This window comes from Lonchura striata, chromosome 24 (genome assembly GCF_046129695.1).
Source record: "Lonchura striata isolate bLonStr1 chromosome 24, bLonStr1.mat, whole genome shotgun sequence".
Taxonomy (NCBI): Eukaryota; Metazoa; Chordata; class Aves; order Passeriformes; family Estrildidae; genus Lonchura; species Lonchura striata.
This window is the reverse complement of record NC_134626.1, coordinates 5,373,801-5,393,798: the sequence shown is the minus strand read 5'-3', so window position 1 is coordinate 5,393,798 and position 19,998 is coordinate 5,373,801. Positions and strand designations below refer to the sequence as shown.

Below are 19,998 nucleotides of genomic sequence, written 5' to 3'. Positions count from 1 at the left end.
TTGTTCATAATCATCATGGTGACACAGATTTGCATATCCTTTAAAAACAAACCTGTCTGGTGGCCAACTGGCATGTGTTATGCTATTTTTAAATCTTTTTGTGCTGCTTATTCAATAACTGTCAATGTAATAGTGCTGACTATACTTTTGCACAGGACAATGGAAAATGAGCAGTATGACAAAGTGTGTCTTAATAATCAAAAAGATGAGCCACAAAACCCATTACTTGCTTTGTAGTTTTGTCCTGATCAGAGTGCTGTAATAACAGTGATGCAGCTGCAGCAGCTCCTGTCTTAGAGTGAACACAAGGGCAAAAAAACACCTTCCTGGGCCAGACTGGAGTTTGAGCCCAAAATGTCATCTCTGACAGTTGCAGGAAGGGATCAGTTGGGAAGACCATAACTGCTGTTTGCATTCATCAGAATTCTGCAGTTGCTGCTGGCATTGGACTAAGGATGTCAGAGAGTTTGATTCAGCCTTTATTATTCTCTCTTATCACCATTAGTTTTCCTTCTCTCTTTTGAGTTCCCAAGTACAATCTGCCTCCATAAGCACCTGTGGCAAAAGATTACAGATGTCATGCACTGTGTAAAGGACTTCTGGCACTTCGAAGTGTGCCTCTGTCACTAGCTGTTGCCTTACAGAAGTCAGTGAGTTGCTTTTCATTTCTTCTTTTTCAATCAAGTTGCTTTTGTGATTGTATCTCAGCTTTGATCGAACTAAGCCTCCAGGTTGAGTTCCCATCTTTTCATATTACTCATGTAAGTTTGATGCTCCACTGGCTTGGTCAATTTAGTTGACCTTTTCTACATCAACTTTAACTTCACTACATATTTTATTTTAGAGAACACCAGTTTGTGAATCCACAAACTGAATAACCACATTTGCCTGGCTGTGATTGCTTGGGGCTGTTCTGCAATGACTGTAATTGTGTATTTCTACTCTGTATATTAATTAATCTTTTTTTACTGGAACAGCTTTCTAAAAGAACCATATGCATTGCAACCTGCTGGATGTGTTATAGTTAGTTGGTTAATAATGCAGGTAATATCACTATTAAAAATGACATGGCTTTTAAGCCATGGCCACACTTTTCCTATTTGATATGTAAATGTTAAATTGTTGATAATTTCTGTCTTAGAAGAAATATTTTTTCAAGAAAGCCATTTGACGCTCACGGAGCTCTTAGTGGATTAGAGTTTTTCTCAGGAGCAGGGCTGAACTGATAATAAAGTCTGTCTGTACTATCCTGGCGTGTGTGATACACGAGTGACTGGTAGTGATTTATTAAAAAAATATGGATATTGATCTAGTACCGATATCTGTGACGGACAAAAACTCTCTAACAGTTTAAAGTTAAAAAGTGTGTGTTTATTGTGTGTGGGATTGCTCCCAAATCCACACCGCAGCTTCCAGGTGATTACAGAACCCTTTTATCCATATAAGTATTGAATACCCAAATACAAATACATATTCATCATTTTGGTACATCCCATTCCTTGCTTTGTATGCTGATCACTCCAAAAGCCATTCAGCATGCGTGGTTTGTTCCTTGGAATAGGTCGGTGTCCCTTTCATGGGGAGGGGTCCCAAAATGAGGAAGTCAATGAAATCTTCCTCGTTCTGACCTTTCTACCTTTTCAGTGCCAATATGACAAATGAACTCTAGGTAGAACTCCCATTCCTTGTCTTCAATTGGTTTCAGAACAGAGGAGGCCACAATTGTCTTATGTTCTATTTGTCAGTTTGTGTATTCTTCATTATAAACCCAGCTAACTAAACCTTGTGCTGACAAGCAGTAAATTATTAGTTAACTACTAACTCCTAACTTCATCAAGGCCTACTCATTTATTTTAATTAACTCTAGTAAGGCTTGTCTCTAACTGAAATCTTAGCTCCTCTAAAATCTCTAAATTCCTTAAAATTTACGTTTCAGTAGGGTGAGCATTAATGAATACTGGAACGCAGTGGGGCGAAGCACTCGGATGCTCACAGAGCCGCGGGGATGCGCGGCCGCTCCTGGGGCCGCCCGGGGAGGAGCCGGAGCCGGAGCCGGAGCCGGAGCCGGAGCCGGAGCCGGCCCGCCCCGCAGCGGCGGCGATGGGGCCGCTCCCGGGGCCGCTCCTGGGTCCGACCCGGTGCTGCTCCTGGGACCGAGCCCTGTGATGCTCCTGGGACCGATCCCGGCGATGCTCCTGGGTCCAATCCCGGCGATGCTCCTGGGACCGATCCCGGCGCTGCTCCCGGTGCTGCTCCCGGGACCGATCCCGGCGCTGATCGGCGCCGCAGCCGGGCGGGTGAGCGGGACCGGGCGGGGGCGATGCTGCAAAGCGGGAGCGCAGCGGGGAAACGCGGGCGGGCATCGCCCGGTGGTGCCGCTCGGGAGATGCGCGGCGGGCGGGCAGCGTCTCACTGCGGCGTTTGTCACCTGCCCGCCCCTTGTCCCCTGTCTGCCCCTTGTCACCTGTCCTTTGTCTCCTGCCCCTTGTCCCCTGTCTGCCCCTTGTCACCTGTCCTTTGTCTCCTCTCTGTCCCTTGTCACCTGTCCCTTGTCACCTGTCTCCTGTCCCTTGTCACTGGTCCTTTGTCTCCTGCCCCTTGTCCCCTGTCTGCCCCTTGTCCCCTGTCCCTTGTCACCGGTCCTTTGTCTCCTGTCCCTTGTCCCCTGTCTGTCCCTTGTCACCTGTCCTTTGTCTCCTGTCTGTCCCTTGTCACCTCTGTGCCCCTGGGCTTGGGCTGGATTCACCGTGATCTCTACAACAATCTCATTCTTAGAACTTCAAAGCTCAGCCTTTGTCTATGTTGTTGTTGCTTCTTGGCTTCTTGACTAATATTTTTTTCCTGGATTTTCATTGGAAATACGTTGATTTTGCAGGCTTATTTGAATGTTTGTAAAAAAAACGTGGTGAGCATCCTGGCAATTGCAGAGTGTAAACCCATATCTATATTACATTGTTTACACAGGAAGAACTTGTTCTCCGTTGGTTCCCTAGAACTCTTCCCTATTTAAATAGAAAAACCTTTTAACTTGCAGCGAAGATCTGATGTGCTGCAGCTGTTGCTGTTCCCCTTCCTTGTCCTGTTCCATATCCAGCTGCAGCACTCCTTGGCCAGGAGGGTTTGTAACTGTGTCAGCCAAAAAAGCTCAATGGGATCTGTTTGCCTTCCACTCAGTATTTTCTGTACTTGTGGTAAGCACATATCTCTCTCTTTTAGGATTTTTCATAGAGGTGCACAGAGAGAAATGAAAGAGAAAACAATTTCTATTTCTGCTCCTTGTGGAATGTGTTTGGAGAATTGTTTACCTGGAGTGATTGCTTTGTTGGATTCTGGTGAGGATTTTTTGAGCTTGATGGCCAATCCAACCCACCTGGGGCTGGACTCTCAGAGAGGGTCATGAGTTGAGTTAGAGATAGGGTCAGAAAAAATAATATATAGTTTTAATATCCTCCTTTTATATAGTATATTAATGTATTTTAATATAGTTATAATAAAGAAATAACTCAGCCTTCTGAATTGAATCAGACATCAGCATTTCTTCCCATTGGGTTCACCTGCATTTACAGTATGTGCTGGTGTCTTGGTAGCACTTTTCTATCTGGTTTTAAAATGTTCAGGATTGTGAAGATAAAAATGGAAATGTTGCTGAGATGTCCAGGTCACTGTGTTCTCATGGGATAATTATATTATTTACATGTTTATTTAATCACAGGAATTTAGGCTGGATAGAATAAAGGGTCAGTGAAATCAGGTGAGGATGTCAGAATATGTATTGAACCTGGAATTACACAGTGGTCTTTTAGGGAGTCCAGGGTGCTACAGTGAACTGGTAATATTTAAAAATAATTATTTTAACTTTTTCTGCTAATTTTTAATTCAGCTCTGATTTTAAGGTGAGAGTGTTTTGAACCTGATTTACTGGACACCTTGCAATTGATAGGATAAAGCAGATAGAGAAAGAACTTATTGTAGCAGAATAGTAAGAACAGATTGTAGCAGAACTTATCACCAGAATTTAAGTTTGTCATGTTTTGTGCTGAGCAAGGGACTTTGGTTCAAGTGGAATTAGCTCTCCTCTCACTCTAAATATCACCAAAACATAACGATGGAAATAATGACAGAAACTTTCAGCATCACTTTTTGCACTGTGATAAAATAAGGAAAAGCTTATATGTAATGTTAGAAAATTAAATACCATAGTTTTAGAATACCACACCTGCCACAGAGCTGGAGAAAAACCCATGCCTGTTATATAAATTTTAACAGTGATTTGTTAAAGAAGACTTTATTTTTGAGGGAGACAAACTGGTAAAGCAATAGCTCTTGAGTGACACTACTTCTTGGGTTTTTTCTCTGGGAGACTCTGAAAGTTCCCAGCCTTGGTCCTTGTGTTAGACACAGGAACTGAACATTATTTTTGCCATTTTGAACAATTGAATCACCAAACTTATCAGTAATAGCTTAAAGTTTTCAAAGAGAATAACTGGTGAAATATGTTTTTCCAAATAGATATATTATAAAATATACCTTGTCTTCTACAAACTTAGACTTACAATTCTTGCATGTTGTGAACAGCTTCCATATTCTGTGCATCCCCCTGCTTTCTCATGGGAAGATGTTTTCATATTCTGGTGCTGAGTGGCAATGAAGCAGAATTCCTGACAGCAAAGAGACACCGACTCCCAGGGAGGGGGGATGTAAATCTGTTGGTGTGTGGCTCTGCAAGGACTCCTGCTTTACACAAGTAAAGTGCAATATAGAGAATAATTCACATAATGGACTGCAATCTTTGAGAGATGTGCAGCACAGCAGCTTTGAAAGAAACTTTATGGATTGAGTAAAGTTGGTACAGCCTGATACAGCTCCAGCTGATTTGGGTGACGTTGTTATCTGGTAACTCAACTTCAACAGATTTTTTTTTTTTTTTTTTTTAAAGGATAAGTTTAAGTATTTTAGACAGAATTCTGTTTTTTCCTGCCTCTGGTAGGTCTGGTAGCTCAGCAAAATAGTGTCTCTGTGTCTCAAGTCCTTTCCATAGAAACAGATTTTATCTAACAGAGACCTCAGTGACTTCATTGTGGTTTCACGTGTGTCAAGAACTTTGTACACTAATGCAGTTCCTCTTCAGACTCCTCTGACTCACAGCTTGAGTTGGAAGGCAAATGTATGAAAAGGAGATCAACAGAAATGTAGAGGTGAATTAGGATTAAAATATATGCTTAAATATCTTTGTTTAAATGGCCTTGAGTGAACATGAGTGTTATATGAATGGATTTATATAGATTCCTCCATTATATTAGCATGTTTTATTTTTATTATTTAAGATAGTTAAATTTAATTACACATAAAGTCCTCTCAGTTGGTGTGGAGGTTACAGTTAACCCACTCCTCTCCAGGGACAAATTAGGTCACCTGTATAGTAATCTCTGTAGTGCAAGCAGGAAAATGATCCAAACAATGCAGGAATTCCAAAGAGTCTGGAGTCCCTGACTCTGTGTATGCAACATTTTAGTTATTGCTTGATGCAGGGCATTGCAAAAATCTCCCTAGTGAGTTATAAAGTCAAAGGCAAACATAGTTTACCCATTTCTATGCCAAAATGTATTGCTTCATTTGATGTGCATAGAGCCAGACTGAATTTTGTGTTTAAAAATGTTTGCGCCTCTGCTGATAGATGAGGCATTTTATTTCTTCTTGTATCTAAATTAAATTAAGTCTTCCAAAGTCTTAATTTTGTCCTTATAAATTTCTTTTAAATTAGCTGCCATTAGACAATGCTACCTAAACTGAGAAGTTCTGAACCAGTAATGCAAAATGTACAGCATCAGGTTAGTTTCCCTTCACACAATCTGCTTGTAGGACACTGAATTAAAGTAAAAACAGGGTAAAATAGGGACTTGTGAGAGATACAAACACTAGAAAAATGCAAAGGTTGTGAAATAGAATCTGGCCTCTACTCATCAGTCTTCAGTGCAAAATAGCCAATGCATCTGGATGCCAGACAGAAATCTTATATGGCCCAACTCAGCCTTTAGGACTGGTGACAGTGCCAGAAAATTGGGATCTACCAAATGAATGGAATCCTTCCAGGGCAAACCAAGCTGAGCACGTGGCTGTGGCTGTGTAAATCGTTTCTAAGCCAGTCACAACTCCCTTTTCATTTCCCATAATGTTCTCTGAGGACATTTGGGAAGAAATTGTCAATTATAAGTCACTGAGAGCCACAGCTCATCAGCTAAAATTTCAGGGAGATTGTATCAGACAGTGGAGAGATCCTTCCAAGCACAACTTCAGAGAAACAGGTGTGAAGCCAGCATCTGACAGCTTATCCTGTCTCTGTAGCTCACAGGGCAGGATTTACAACAGACAGGGAAGAGCATGAGATAATTTTTTTTTTTTTTTTTTTTGCCAGGAAGCCTCACCAGCAGGGTCATTTGTGATGTGGTTTATTGCATTTCTCCTTTTTTTCCCCCCCATCTGCTCTTGCAGTGAAGCTAAACATAAACTTCACTGAAAAGGCTCTCAACTGCTTGTTTTAATGGAGTTGATCATAGTGACTACACAAATGGGATGACAACACTTGATCTTTCCTCTTCTAATAAAAGAGTAACTTAATAAAAAATACTTTTGATGAGAGCAGAGCTCTTTTCTCCTTCATCAAATTTTAGTGTCAGCACAGGTCTGCAAACAGGTTTTATCAAGTTTTATCATTGTCCATCCTATGATATCTAAACTCAAGAAGACTTTTCTCTGCCTTCACATTCTCAGAAAAGGGGTTTTTTTTGACACTGGCTATTGAGTAGGTTGACAAAATCCTGTTTCTGATCACAGCTAAATAAAAGGTAGAATATTTCAATGAGCTGCATAAGGAAATTCCCTTTAAGCAATTGCTGAGTGTGGGAAATGTTAATCTCCTTTGTCAGTAGTGTGAAGACACACTAGATATTCAACATGTTATTCAACAAGGTGGAAGGATATTTTCATTACCAGCTTCCCAAGATTTTGTTCCTGTTTTTTTTTTTTTTTTTTTTTTTTTTTGGTTTTGTTTTAGTAATGATTCCTCTAAATGTGTGTAGATTATGCATGGAGCAATCTCTTCAGACTGCAATGATGCCTTAAAGCTGAGCAGTGTCACATCCTTTTTTAACAGTGCCTTTTTGGTCTAGCAGAAAACTCCTACGCCTGTCCTACCTACACAGGAGCCTTGTTGAAGTGAGTGTGTTTTTCCCTTTGAAAATAGTAAGTCATCAAATAATTTGACACTTGTTCATTGAAGTCGTTGAGCTGGGCTCATCAGTGTGAGCTGAAATTAGGCACCCTGCATTTCATGATTGTCTCTAATGCATTTAATCTGCATATTTGTCTGCACCTTCTGCAAAGGTGCTGCTTCTTGAAGCAGCTGTGCAGTTTTTTGAGACATCATTTTCAAAACATCAACGCCTTTCTTGCTCAGGAAGGAATCACAGAGTGTCTGGAAAGATAAAAGCCTTTTCCTCTTTTCTTTGGAAAGGTTGACTGAAGTTTTTGAGCCACTTTAGAGTAAATGGTTCTCCCACAAACCCACAGGTGGGAATTTCTGTTTTGCCAAATGTTGTTTGAGCCATGGCAGCTGAGGATAAGGCACTCAGCCCTTTGGTTTGGAGGATGCAGTAATGAACAGATATGATGCTAATCCCATAGCTCCACTGCACTCTTTTGAACCTAAAACCTGGAGAAATCCCTTTGTTTGTGGTGGTGGATCTTTGGAAAACTGAGGAACCTCAGAACAATCACATGCAGCTCATGAGCTGCTCAGTGCCCTGCAGCCTCTTGGCATCTGCTGTGTTTGTTCCACTGGAGCTACATTGGTGCCTTGGAAAGGAAGGTGCTTGTGATTGCACTGGTCTCGAGGTATTTGTCTCTTTTGAGCCTCTAATTCCGGATCAGAATGGGCTTGTGACTCATGACTTCCCCTTGATTTCTCCTAGGAATATTCATTACCTTACACGCCACGGTTTGCACAATGCAACAATCCCAGCACTGAATTCTACCATGAAGAACTTAATAAATGCTGCAGCCAGTGCCCTCCAGGTAGGTTATAATTCAAACCATTACTTTACACAGCCAAAGTCACTCAGTTTTCAGGTGTATTTTGATTACTTATACCTCTAAAGTGCATCAGATTTTTGCTGTTTAATGCATTCTTCCTCAACAAAGACAACAAAACACTATGACTGCAAAATATCTGCAAAAGAGGCACATTGTCCATCAGAACTGGAATTTTCCTACAAGTTTAACTGTGCTGGGGCTTACCAGGAGGTAGGTTCTGAGCTTGTGTAAGCACAGCTCTGCATGAGGTTTTCATTAAAGTAATTAAAGTAATTTTAGTCAACATTGGAGGGGAAGCAACAGCTCACTAAAGGAATTACAAAAATTAGGCAACACAGACTCAAGCCCACCAATAAAATTATGTGTTGTAAAACAGGGCATGAAGTAAAGCTTGGGTTTTGTACTATGATAATGTCACTTATCTAAGGGGTTTTCCATCAATTTTTGCTCATTAAGGGAGTTGTTGTCTTTTCCTGTAAATCAGACACTGCAGAACTCTGTCAGACTGGGGACAGGACTGCAGACACTGTCTGCTCTGAGCTGTCATGTCCTACACTCCAGGGGTGATTTTGAGTGACTTGTAGTCAGCCAAAGTCATTGTCTGTGGGTTTTGAGATTGTTTTTTTGTGGGGGATAGTAACGTACTTTGGAGATTTTGGTAGTAGAGTTTTTGCAACAAGTAGCAACTATATTATTATATTAGATACAGAAAAAAAAAACCAACAAAAAAAAACCCCAAAAAAACCCTGCCTTTTCTTCCTTTGAGCAATGAACATGCTGAGCAAAGAAAATTTGTCTCCACAAATGCCAAGTGTCTGTCAGATCCGGAAGTTTAAACAGGAAATCAGTATTTACTGAAACAGCTGCAGTTTCTTGAATTAACTGAAATTATCTAGATAGATCTGTCAAACTTCCTTTGTTCATGACAGATGAAAGATGGTAATTCATAAGTAAAACTTTTCAGTTGTGCTATGTGGTGTTCAGTGAATCAGCCTAGATCATTAGCAGGATGTAGGATGCAGAATGTAAAGCTTTAATTCAATACAGGGAAAAACAAAGTCTTTGGAAAGAATTAATTTGGCTCACCTACAGGGCCTCTTCTTTTGAAAAACAGATTCTCCAAGCACCTCTAACAATTTTTCAGTGTTATTTCTGCTTCCTGAGTATGTTTTCCAGGATATTTTTGTAAAGGATATGAGACATTGACTTTTATCTTCTTTCTCCTTTCACATGAAAGGGAAATGGCAATTGAGGTGTTTTCTCCAAAATTAATGTGTTGGAACTCATATTTACATGTTCTCACCACTGTACTAAATGTGAGAAATAGTACAAACTCTGTTGGTGGTGAGAAGCTTTGGAGAAACTGAGGCATTAATTTTGAAGAATTAAGGATTTTAGGAAAGTTAAGATGATAATTAAATTAGATGTTGCTGAGTTAGTGGAAGTAGATAGAAAGATTTTGTTCATAGTTAACAGTAGCTGGATCTTAGATAAGAGATCCAGGATCTATTAACTCATTGCTTGTCAACTTTATGTTTGGGTAGCTGTGCTTATAATGAAAAACAGAATGTGATAAACAGATCTCAGGGACACAAAACAGTTGCAGACTTCCCATACTTGAAGAATCCATTGAACACAGGAAAACCACAAGGATTCATCTCTCACGTATGCATGAGAAAGGTAGAAAGGTCAGAACGAGGAAGACTTATTTTACTTCCTCATTTTGGAAACCCCTCCCAAATGAATCTCCAGCTCATTTCAGGGAACAGAACTACGAATGCTTAATGGCTTTTTTGCCAATTAGCATATGGAGTGCAGCAGAGGAGGGGACAGGGATATGAATATGCATTCATATTTTGTGTATTCAAGATTTCTGTAAATAAAAAGGCTTTGTAACACCTGTGATTTTCACAGTGCTCATTAGGGAGTCATCCCACGTACTGCCCAGCCATTGCAAGAAACGTACACTTTCTAACTTTAAACTGTTAGAGAGTTTTTGTCTGTCTCAGTTGGATATCGATATTAGATCGATATTCATATTTTAGTAAATCAAAACCACCTGTGATAGCTTTTGACTTTGTCTGGAATGCCAGCTGTCATGGCAGGAAGTGGGTGCTGGTCAGAGTGCTACGACCCTCCTGGAGAAATGTCCTTAGAAGGACACTGGTGGCACAGGCAGACCCTCCTGGAGAAATGTCCTTCAAAGAACATCCTGGTGGCACAGGCAGACCCTCCTGGAGAAATGTCCTTAGAAGGACACTGGTGGCACAGGCAGACTCTCCTGGAGAAATGTCCTTCAAAGAACATCCTGGTGGCACAGGCACCTCTGCGCTCTCGCCGAGTGACTGCAGCCCTCCGTGTGTTTGGAGGCAGAACGAAGGATGGAGTCCTTGTATGGGGTTCCACTAAGAATCTTTATTAGGACCTCTGAAGGGGTCCAGAGGATGAGTAGACCCTCACCCTCTCGATGGAATGGAGAGAGCTCCAGGTAGTCAGGTTTCAGAAACTCCCTGCTTGGCTCTGTTAGGGCTGGATGGAGAGGTGAGGAAGAAACAGTGGGCTCGTGTCCCTTTCATAGTGACAAGTGGTGAAGTTCCAATTCAGGCCTGTTTGTGATGTGACTTGATGTCTCCACTCACTGCCTGTAATAGCAGTAAGGGTCTCACTCAGGCACATCATTCTGGCGTGTGCCTGAGGTTGTGAAACACCTCCACGTGTTCACCACAAAACAGCTTCTGCCAAGGTAAAATGTTTGGTTTATGTTTTGTGGTAGCTGCACCTAAGGGTTTTGTTCAGGACTGAGGCTGCCTTGTTTTGAATGTGTCTGGAATCCACTGAACTAAATGTAGGAAAAAGGGTCAAATGTGGATGGACATAAATCAGACTTTCCCTGTGGAGACATGCAGTCCTCTACATCAATGTATGGTGTATGATACCAATCTGAAAATGTCAGTGAAGGGAAAGGATTCTACAGCTCAGAATGAGACTTAATTCCTCGTGATCTTTTCCAGTGGGATGTTTTCTCTGTTTTGGTTTGGGTTATTTTTCTTTTAACAGGTCAGTATAGGACAGGGAGCTGCAGTCACACCGTGGACACCAAGTGCAGCCCCTGCAGACCTAAAACTTACACAGCAATCTGGAATCATTCTCCACAGTGCTTTGCCTGCTCACCACCCTGCAGGAAAGGTAAGCTTGGATCAGTAAAGAGGCTTGCTCAAAACTGAGCTTGGTTTAACCTTGTCTTTTCTCCTAAAAAACCCAGGAGATTTTGTCAATAACTTGTGTAGTCCTCATGCTTTTGGAATGTATAATATTTGGGGATAGGAATCAAGGAAAAGTCTTGCAGGGAGCCCTGGCTCTTTCTTTTTAAGTCCTCAAAATGAGACACCAATCTTATATTATTAAAATCTAAGGCACTACATCAATAAAATATTCCAAATGCCATCAGTAGAATAAGTTCCTGCTTACAACATCCCATCAAGAGACCTTAAGACCTGACTTGGACATGGGTAAATGGATAATTACATTTCCAACATCCTGCCATTTCTCATTTTGCCTGCTGAAGTGACAACAGCAAACAGGGGTTGTGATATTCCTCTTATTTATTTTGCAAAGCAGCAGTCAGTGAGAGCACCCTGGTTCTGTTCACTGTAGCAGCTTAACAGTACCTAAGGTAGAACATTGTACCAACACCTGTACTTTGGGCTAATAGATTACCTCCATTAATTAACTCATTCTGTTCTCCATTATTTCTAATGGAAATTGGTGTGGAACATTATATACTTGATTCACTGAGAAGTAAGTTTTAAGGATACAGTCTAAGTTGAAAGGACCTTTGAGCTCATATAAATAGATAATCTTACAAAGCTGGTTAATTACAATATGAAAATATCTGTAGTAAAATCTCCAAACACATTAAATACAGTGACATGATCTGCAGAGACTGAAAATCTCAGTGTGGCCCCCAGGTATGGCAGTGGTGACACAAATGGCCACGTTTGGGGTTATGACAAAATGTAACACAACTGCAGGTGCAAATTTCTCCTTGCCTAGAGAGAGAAAACTTCTGAAAAGGCAGACATTGGGGCCTATAACACATTTGGTTTATGGTGTTATACAAGCCCACTTGTATGCAAACATCACCTCATGTTCACTGGAAACATTGTGATTTTAAATGTTGTCAATGACATCTTGCTTTATTTTTGTTTTAAAACCAGGGCTTGTACAGAATCAAACATGCACTAGGTCCCAGGACAGAATCTGTAGCTGCCCACCCCACAAGTACTGTGTTTCCAAGCTGGACGAGTACTGTGAACTCTGTAGAACACATAAAAAATGTGGCAAAGGCTACCGGGTTTCCAGAAGAGGTAATTTGATTTTAAACACTCTGCTTACTGCACACTTACTCTGGCCTAATTCCCTACAGTTGTGCATTCCTTTTAGGGTTTATTTTTACATTCTTAGCAAGTGGGCACTAACCAGAGTAACAGTATTCTCCAGAGGTATATCCAAAGTGACATATTGCAATTTCTTACTGTCGTATATCAGAAAGTTCCCAATCCAACTTCATCTTCGTTTTGCTCTACTGGGTGATTTATTCTGTACAAGTGACTGAGATCCAGGGTCACTTAATCACTCCTTAAATCCTTGGAAAATAACTTCAGATGGAATTTTGGGTACAGTAACTAATGATGACTCTATGCTGTCCTGCAGAATTGATCTGGTTTTATTAATTGATGGAATCCACCACCCTGATAATACATCTGTCTCAAAATGATAAATAATTTTAAAATATTCAAAACACTGAACATTTAAAAAAAATTAGGAATAATTTTGAAAATATGCAGGACTCAATAGTATGGTAGTGAGGCTGGTGAAAAGCTCAGCTTTGTCTGCAGCCTTTAATGGCACCAAACTTACAGCTGGTTAATCATGTTTTTGGGTTGGGTGAATGTCTTCTGTGACAGTTATAGACTGTTTTTGCACTGGTTCTCTATCACTGCTAGGATCTCTTGCAGACCTGATTATTCATTCTTGTTTCTCACCAGATAAGTAACTGGAGTTTTTTCCTCTTTGTTTCAAGGGACAGACAGCACAGACACAGAATGCAAACCTTGTCCTCCTGGCACGTTTTCCCCTGAGGAATCCTACACCACCAGCTGCACACCCCATACCATGTGAGCCAGCGTTCTGTCCAACAGCAGCCTTAACTGTGCAGGGCTTCCTGTCGTTCCTAACTTCTCTTTTTGTCTCTTGCAGCTGTAAATCAGTGGCTGTTCCTGGGAACAGCAGGAATGACACTGTTTGCAGTGACTCAGGAACAGCCACAGTTCTGCCTCACACCGTTTTGAACCTACTTCTGACCCAAAGCTCAGCTTCCCACAAACCTGAGATAGTAACTCGAGCTGTCACGTTAAACTCTGTACCCGACCTGTCCCACATCACCGGTGAGCTTTAACTCATTTAAAGTTGCTTTTGTCTGCTCAGGAACCAAGTTTATATTTAGTTCTCAGTGTCTGTGCAAAACCAGGCACCTGTACCCAAACAGAACCTCAGAAGAGCTCAATTAATTTAATGTGACATTGCTTGTAGTGAACTGTGTTTTTACCTGTGCATCTGCACTACCCCAGTGCATTCTATGGTCTTTGTAAATCTGGAAATATTTATAAAAAAAACCAATCTAAGTTATACAAGGCATTTCCTGATAATTGCTGCTATAGCTGGTAGAAAAGGTTGTATCTTAAATTCTGGATTGAGGCAAATCTGACCTGGTGAGAGATCTGTGAGTCTTCTGTCAGCCTTTCCTGAGACATAAATCCTGACAGCATTCCCAGGTGGGGATGTGTTCTCTCCTGTTCACAGCCCACCCAGAAGGCAGAGATGTTTAGGAGCATTTTGAGCTACTTGGCCTTGTACGTGACAAACTCTTGCTTGCCTGGAGAAATACCTTTTGTGACCAAGGCCAAAAGTCTGTCCTCACTCTTCAGGAGAGGAGAATTCACTTTTATGAAGTGGTGGTGACTGAAATGAGACCTTGGTGCCTGACGATTGAGGCATCAAATGTGAATGTCAGACATACACAATACTTTTGTAGCCATGCACAGAAACTACAAAACTACCTTTTTCTAATTCAATCCTTTGTTAGATCAATCTGTTAAATATTTTCTTCTTTTTATTTATTTTCAGGAGCAGTAGCAGGGCCACTGTTATTAGTCTTGATAATTGCTATTTTGGGGTATTGCGTAGTCTCAAAAAAAAAAGGTAAGATTCATGAAGTGAAAACAAGCAAATCTGTAAAAACTGCTAAGTGTTGCCTTATTTCCCATTAACCTGAGCCTGGTGGTTGATTGAAATTAGTGTCTTGTTCCTCAGATTTTAGGTAATCATCTAAACACACAACAGTCTTGGAGTTGGACAGCTGTGCAACAGTTGTGCTTCTGCTGAAGCTTGTTAAATATTCAGTACTTCATCATTTAAATATTAGAGAATTTCAAGTGTTATAATTAAACACACGTGAATATGGTTTATTGTCATCAATACTTTTTCTCACTGACGCTATACAAGAAAAATGATGAACTAGTGCAGAGGCTTCTCTTTGCTTCCTGGTTAAATTTAAGTCAGAAAATGAATACCATACAGGTTTCAATGTTTTCAAACTGTGTGTAATAAATGTACATTTGAAGTTTATTCCAGGAGCAGGGGGTCACTCAGCCTAGTTTAGGGTGCAGCTCTTGCAAATGGGAAGGTTTGTGTGCTAATAAACTGTCTTTGCTCACTGGCAGCCCTTGTGTACTCGGCAGCAGCTACAGAAGCAGATTTGGTGAGTGTCCTCTCTTTCCATCTCTTCCATTTCTTTAAAAGTTATACAGAAATCATAAACTCTCACTTAATTACAAGTAGAAGAAAACTGCACAGCAGCAAGAAAACTGGAGAACAGGGTGGTCTGGTCCCCAAGCTAGGGTGCAAGATGTACCTTATATATCCCACATAATGTCCCACCCTCACTTTGTGTGAGGCTAAAAACAGCTGTAAAATCCAGGTGGGGTTTTGATATCTAAATCGGACAGCCTTTGGTCCCTAATAATCAGAGCAGGGCTGTGGGTGCCTTCAGGAGACTGGTTCATTTTGTTGAACCCCTAATGAGCTGTTACGGATTTTACTTGCACTCATCTCTATGCAAATGAAACTAATTATAGAAAGGCTTGGACTGGAAGGGACCTTAAAGCTCCTCTAGTTCCAATCATCAGTGGTTTCTTTAGCTGCCAAAATACTGACCAGCTCTTTGCTAGTGGGTTGCCTTTTTTTTTTTTTTTTCCTAAATATTAACATTTTGCATTTCTCTGCAAATGTTCCAGCCTTTTCCCCCTCCAGAAAAACAGTGTGACAAAGAAGTCAGAGATACAGAATGGCAGAACTCCAGGAGTTCTGAACAGGAACAACAGCATCTCTTGGAAACTTCTGGGTCCAGCAGTAGTGTCCTAAATACAACTGGGTCTGCAACCATCAGTGCAATAAGTAAAAAGAATTATGAAAAGAAAAACCCAGGAGGGTTTCAGCAGCAACATTCACCTCCCGAAGGTCCTAAATTCCAGAGTGGAGACAGACACAGCTCTGTGAGTTCAGGTAGTAATGATCCCGAACCTCTTGAAATTTATCAATGAGTCTTTTTAGCAGAAGTTTAAATGACAACATAAAACATCTGAGTCGTGTTCTGCAGAGAGAAAATTTAGTAACTTTTGAAAAGAAAAAATGGTTTTAAATTGTTGCCATCCTGAGACAGTAAAGAGAGTTTTCTCAGTGCAGAAAGAAGTATTTAGGGGCTAAGGGATCAGGTGGTTGGCACTTACCTGTGAGTGGGAGTAGAACCCAAAGGGAGCAGTTACAAAAGAACAATGTCAAAAGCATTTGAAATGACAACAGATGGGCAAGAAATTGTTTGCAATCCAGGTCTCTGCATTAATTTTGGTAGCCTTTTTATTTCTGGAGAGAGATGTGGATTTTATGGTATCAAAATGTTACAGCACCAACTCAACCAGCTTGACTAAATTATGTGAAACAACAAGATATTTAGTGTCTATTTTAACAATAAGTCAAAGAGCTGGATAAAGAATCCAAGTGCCCTGTTCTGGTTTCATTCTCTGTGTTCTGTGTTTATTTGACAGAACATTCTGGTAGTGGAGGAACGCAGGTGAATGTGACGTGCATTGTTAAATTCTGCAGAGCAGACTGCAGCTCCCAGTGCCCCGAGCAGACTGGCTCAGCTCGCAGGGATTACGGGCACGCCTCCTGTTATTCCCCAGCAGGGCAAGAAACCCTCCTTTCCAAAGAAGAAAATGCCTTGAACAAAAAACCTGAAATTCACATCGCAGTGGATAATGAGGACAATTTACTCCAAGATTTTCTTCCAGAAGAAAAGAAGGTTCCTCTGGGTATTCAAGATGATGGGATGAAAACCAGTTAAAGGAAATTACAGATCATATGCTGATTGACTGATAAAAGAGGAAAAGAAGAGGAACAACCTCTTGTCTTATAAAACAAACATATGGTAAATGTAGCTTTCTTACAGAGATTTGAAATTTCAGATCAATATAGACACTGATGCTTTCAAGGTTTTTAGTGTCTTCTGTCGCTTTGCAGTTTAAAAGAAAAAGCATTGGAACTTTTTAAAATTGAATGGCCAGCTCCTCCCTTTCTTCTGTGATACCCTAAGAGTACCTTTGTCAGACTCAAAAAGGATTATTTTTCAAACTTTATGCCATTAAGTTTTCTCCTGAGACTTCTTGTGATGATGATTTTTATTCAAGGTCTGCCACGTGCAAGAACATGGCTGTGACAAACATTTCTAAGCGACTGGAGTTAAATGATCATTCTTTCAATGCTCAGGAATCATCAGTTTGATTTGAATTTTAAATATTGCATTCAGTTTTCTACCCTGTATCTTAGTTGTCATATTTTCCCTCATCCTCCTGAATATTTCTTTTATTATTACAGCTTGTTTTTTCTCATTATCAGACCAAATTTCTCAAGTACATATATCAGGAAGTGAAATCTTTTACACAAGCATTTTTTACAACTAAAATGACAACTGTTATGTCTAAACAACAGCATTTCTTTGCATGTACAGAGTTCATTGTTCATTTTGTTTTAGAAGGGAAACCTAGATTGAAATGTTGTAATCTTTGAAGTTCCTTTTGTTGACAGCCCTAGAGTTCGTCACCTTTGTATCCTGGCTGAGGTAATTGGGTTTCCCCAATTAATTCGGACCTCATTTTTGAGGTAAACCATAAATCCAAAATATTTTCCCTGTTTGGTGACTATTAGAGCAGATCCCTGTGATTTTCTTTGCCAGATAGGTCACTGCCCTCAGGTGGTAGAGTATTATCCGTAATAAATGGAATTTACTCAAACCTCAGAACCTGAAAATCCTGTTCTCCTTCAGTGCTTGATGATGCTGGAGCTCCAACCACCTCTTACAGAAAATTAATGGAGGTCCTCCTTGAATGAAGTGGCTTGGAAGCCACTATTTAGGAACCCACTTCCCATAATTATATTTTACATCTGTGACTTAACTGTCAATTGTGGTGGCTGCGTTCAACCAGAATCTGCAATCCAGAGCCTGAATCCCATGGGAGTGAAGTCATACAGTGACACAAAACCCTTGACTTATGCCCTCAAAACACTGCTGGACTGTCATTCCTGCACTTCCCACTGAACTGTCTCATCTATCTCAAGCCAGACACAGTGGTTGTTTCTGAGGCCTGAGACGTAAATGATCTTTTGGAATAATATTGCTACAAGAGTATTCAGATTCTAAAAATACAAATTTTAAACTTCCACAAAAGCTATGGTATTATATAAGCTGCAACTATTTCTGAAACTCACAAACATGTCTGTAGTTCTGCTGTGAAGAAGCTTTTTGCAAATCTGCATTAAACTTACACTTGAAGGTATTTTTCAGGAAACACTTTGAAAATGGGCACATTGAAGCTACTGAAGGATTTAGGCAAGAACCCAATTTTTCACAGCTCTTTGAACCTCTTGCTCTGTAATATTTCTTTCAGCTCCCACTATTGGGACAATATTGGAGCAGAAAAGGAAGATTTCTGAAGACGTTTAAAAATATTAAAAAGGAGGATCCCATTACAGTAGTTAACAATACTGAGTTTTCATATTAAGGAGCTGTCACAGAGAGAAAATCCAAGTTTTTGATGCCATATTGAAGCAGCAAAGGAAGATTTTTGAAGATGTTTAAAAATATTAAAAAGGAGGATCCTGTTACAGTAGTTAACAGTACTGAGTTTTCATATTAAGGAGCTGTCACAGAGAGAAAATCAAAGTTTTATGTTGAAGTAGGAAAAATGAGCTCGCATTTGTGTATGTTTTTTAAAAAACCCCAAAAAAACAAACAACAAAACAGGTGTCAAAAGAAAAACATGTATTTTTATAAATACATGCATTCTCAAGTTTCTTGACCTCTTTATTAAACAAAAATAGGATTTCCAATGTGGCTCTGTCACTGCAGAGGTTCCCTATGGCAGCCCATTTCAGTGAGAATTCCTGCCCCAAACCTGCCCTGTTTGAGCCCATTTCAGTGAGGGCTCCTGCCCCAAACCCGCCCTGTCTGAGCCAATTTCAGTGAGAATTCCTGCCCCAAACCCGCCCTGTCTGAGCCCATTTCAGTGAGAATTCCTGCTCCAAACCCGCCCTGTCTGAGCCCATTTCAGTGAGAATTCCTGCCCCAAACCTGCCCTGAGCCCATTTCAGTGAGAATTCCTGCCCCAAACCCGCCCTGTCTGAGCCCATTTCAGTGAGAATTCCTGCCCCAAACCCGCCCTGTTTGAGCCCATTTCCGTCCAACCCGCCCACTCTGAGTCCATTCCTGTTCCTGCTCGTAACCCGCCCTGCCTGAGGCCATTTCCGTGAGGGCTCCTGCCCCAAACCCGCCCTGTTTGAGCCCATTTCCGTGAGGGAACCAAACCCAGTCTGAGCCCATTTCCGTGAGGAACCCAAACCCGTCCAGTCTGAGCCCATTTCCGTGAGGAACCCAAACCCGTCCAGTCTGAGCCCATTCCCGTTCCTGCCTCAAATCCGCCCAGTCTGAGCCTATTTCCGTGAGGAACCCACACCCGCCCATTCTCAGCCCGTTCCCGTTCCTGCCCCAAGCCCGCCCAGTCTGAGCCCATTTCCGTGAGGAACCCACACCCGCCCATTCTCAGCCCGTTCCCGTTCCTGCCCCAAGCCCGCCCATTCTCAGCCCGTTCCCGTTCCTGCCCCAAGCCCGCCCATTCTCAGCCCGTTCCCGTTCCTGCCCCAAGCCCGCCCATTCTCAGCCCGTTCCCGTTCCTGCCCCAAGCCCGCCCATTCTCAGCCCGTTTCCGTGAGGGCGGCGCGGCCGCCGCGCTTGGGGCCCGCCCAGGGGCGTTACCGGCCCCGCCTGCAGGGGGCGGTGCCGCCGCGCCATCGATCGCTCGGCGCTCCCGCACCGGCCGCACCCCCGCCGCCCCCCGCCCGCCGCGCAGGTGAGTCCGCGGCTCCCGGGGCGCTCCGAGGCGGCCCCAAGGGGGTACCGGGGGGAGCTCGGGGCACCCCCGGCCCCGCTGCCATTCCCTGCTGCGTCAGCCGCCGCGCCGCCGCTCGGCTCCGGCCTGAGGGGCCCCTCCCTGCCGCACGCCCCTCGCGGCGCCCCGCCCCGCCGCGGGTGGGCGAGGGGCAGCCGCGGTGCGGGCCGGGCCCGGTGCCGCGGGGCGCGGGGGCTGCGCCTCGCCGCGGGGCCTGGGGGTCCCTCAGGGCCTCCGGGCCGCTCCGCCGCCTCCCGCTGCCCGCGGCTCCCGCGGGCTCCGCGCCGCTCCGCCGGGCAAGGTGACCTTTGTCTCCCTCCCCGGCGCGCGGAGCGAGCCCGCCCGGCTCTGC

General features: G+C 42.4%; 2 protein-coding genes across 5 annotated transcripts in view; both read left to right on the top strand.

Moving 5' to 3' along the window:
* Positions 1-2,053: 2,053 nt before the first annotated feature.
* On the top strand, positions 2,054-16,592 carry TNFRSF1B (TNF receptor superfamily member 1B). The gene is made up of 10 exons (XM_077788224.1): positions 2,054-2,297; positions 7,968-8,070; positions 11,146-11,274; positions 12,306-12,455; positions 13,172-13,265; positions 13,348-13,535; positions 14,275-14,349; positions 14,871-14,908; positions 15,444-15,711; positions 16,251-16,592. The coding sequence occupies exons 1-10, from the start codon at positions 2,166-2,168 to the stop codon at positions 16,547-16,549; spliced, it is 1,476 nt and encodes a 491-aa protein (XP_077644350.1). The 5' UTR covers positions 2,054-2,165; the 3' UTR covers positions 16,550-16,592.
* Positions 16,593-19,428: 2,836 nt separating this feature from the next.
* VPS13D (vacuolar protein sorting 13 homolog D) overlaps positions 19,429-19,998 on the top strand; it is a 98,152-nt gene continuing 97,582 nt past the window's right edge. For all 4 annotated transcript variants that reach the window (XM_021542048.2, XM_077788161.1, XM_021542051.2 and 1 more), the window contains exon 1: positions 19,429-19,607. The gene's annotated coding sequence lies outside the window, so the exon portion shown is untranslated. The remainder of the gene's footprint in view (positions 19,608-19,998) is intronic.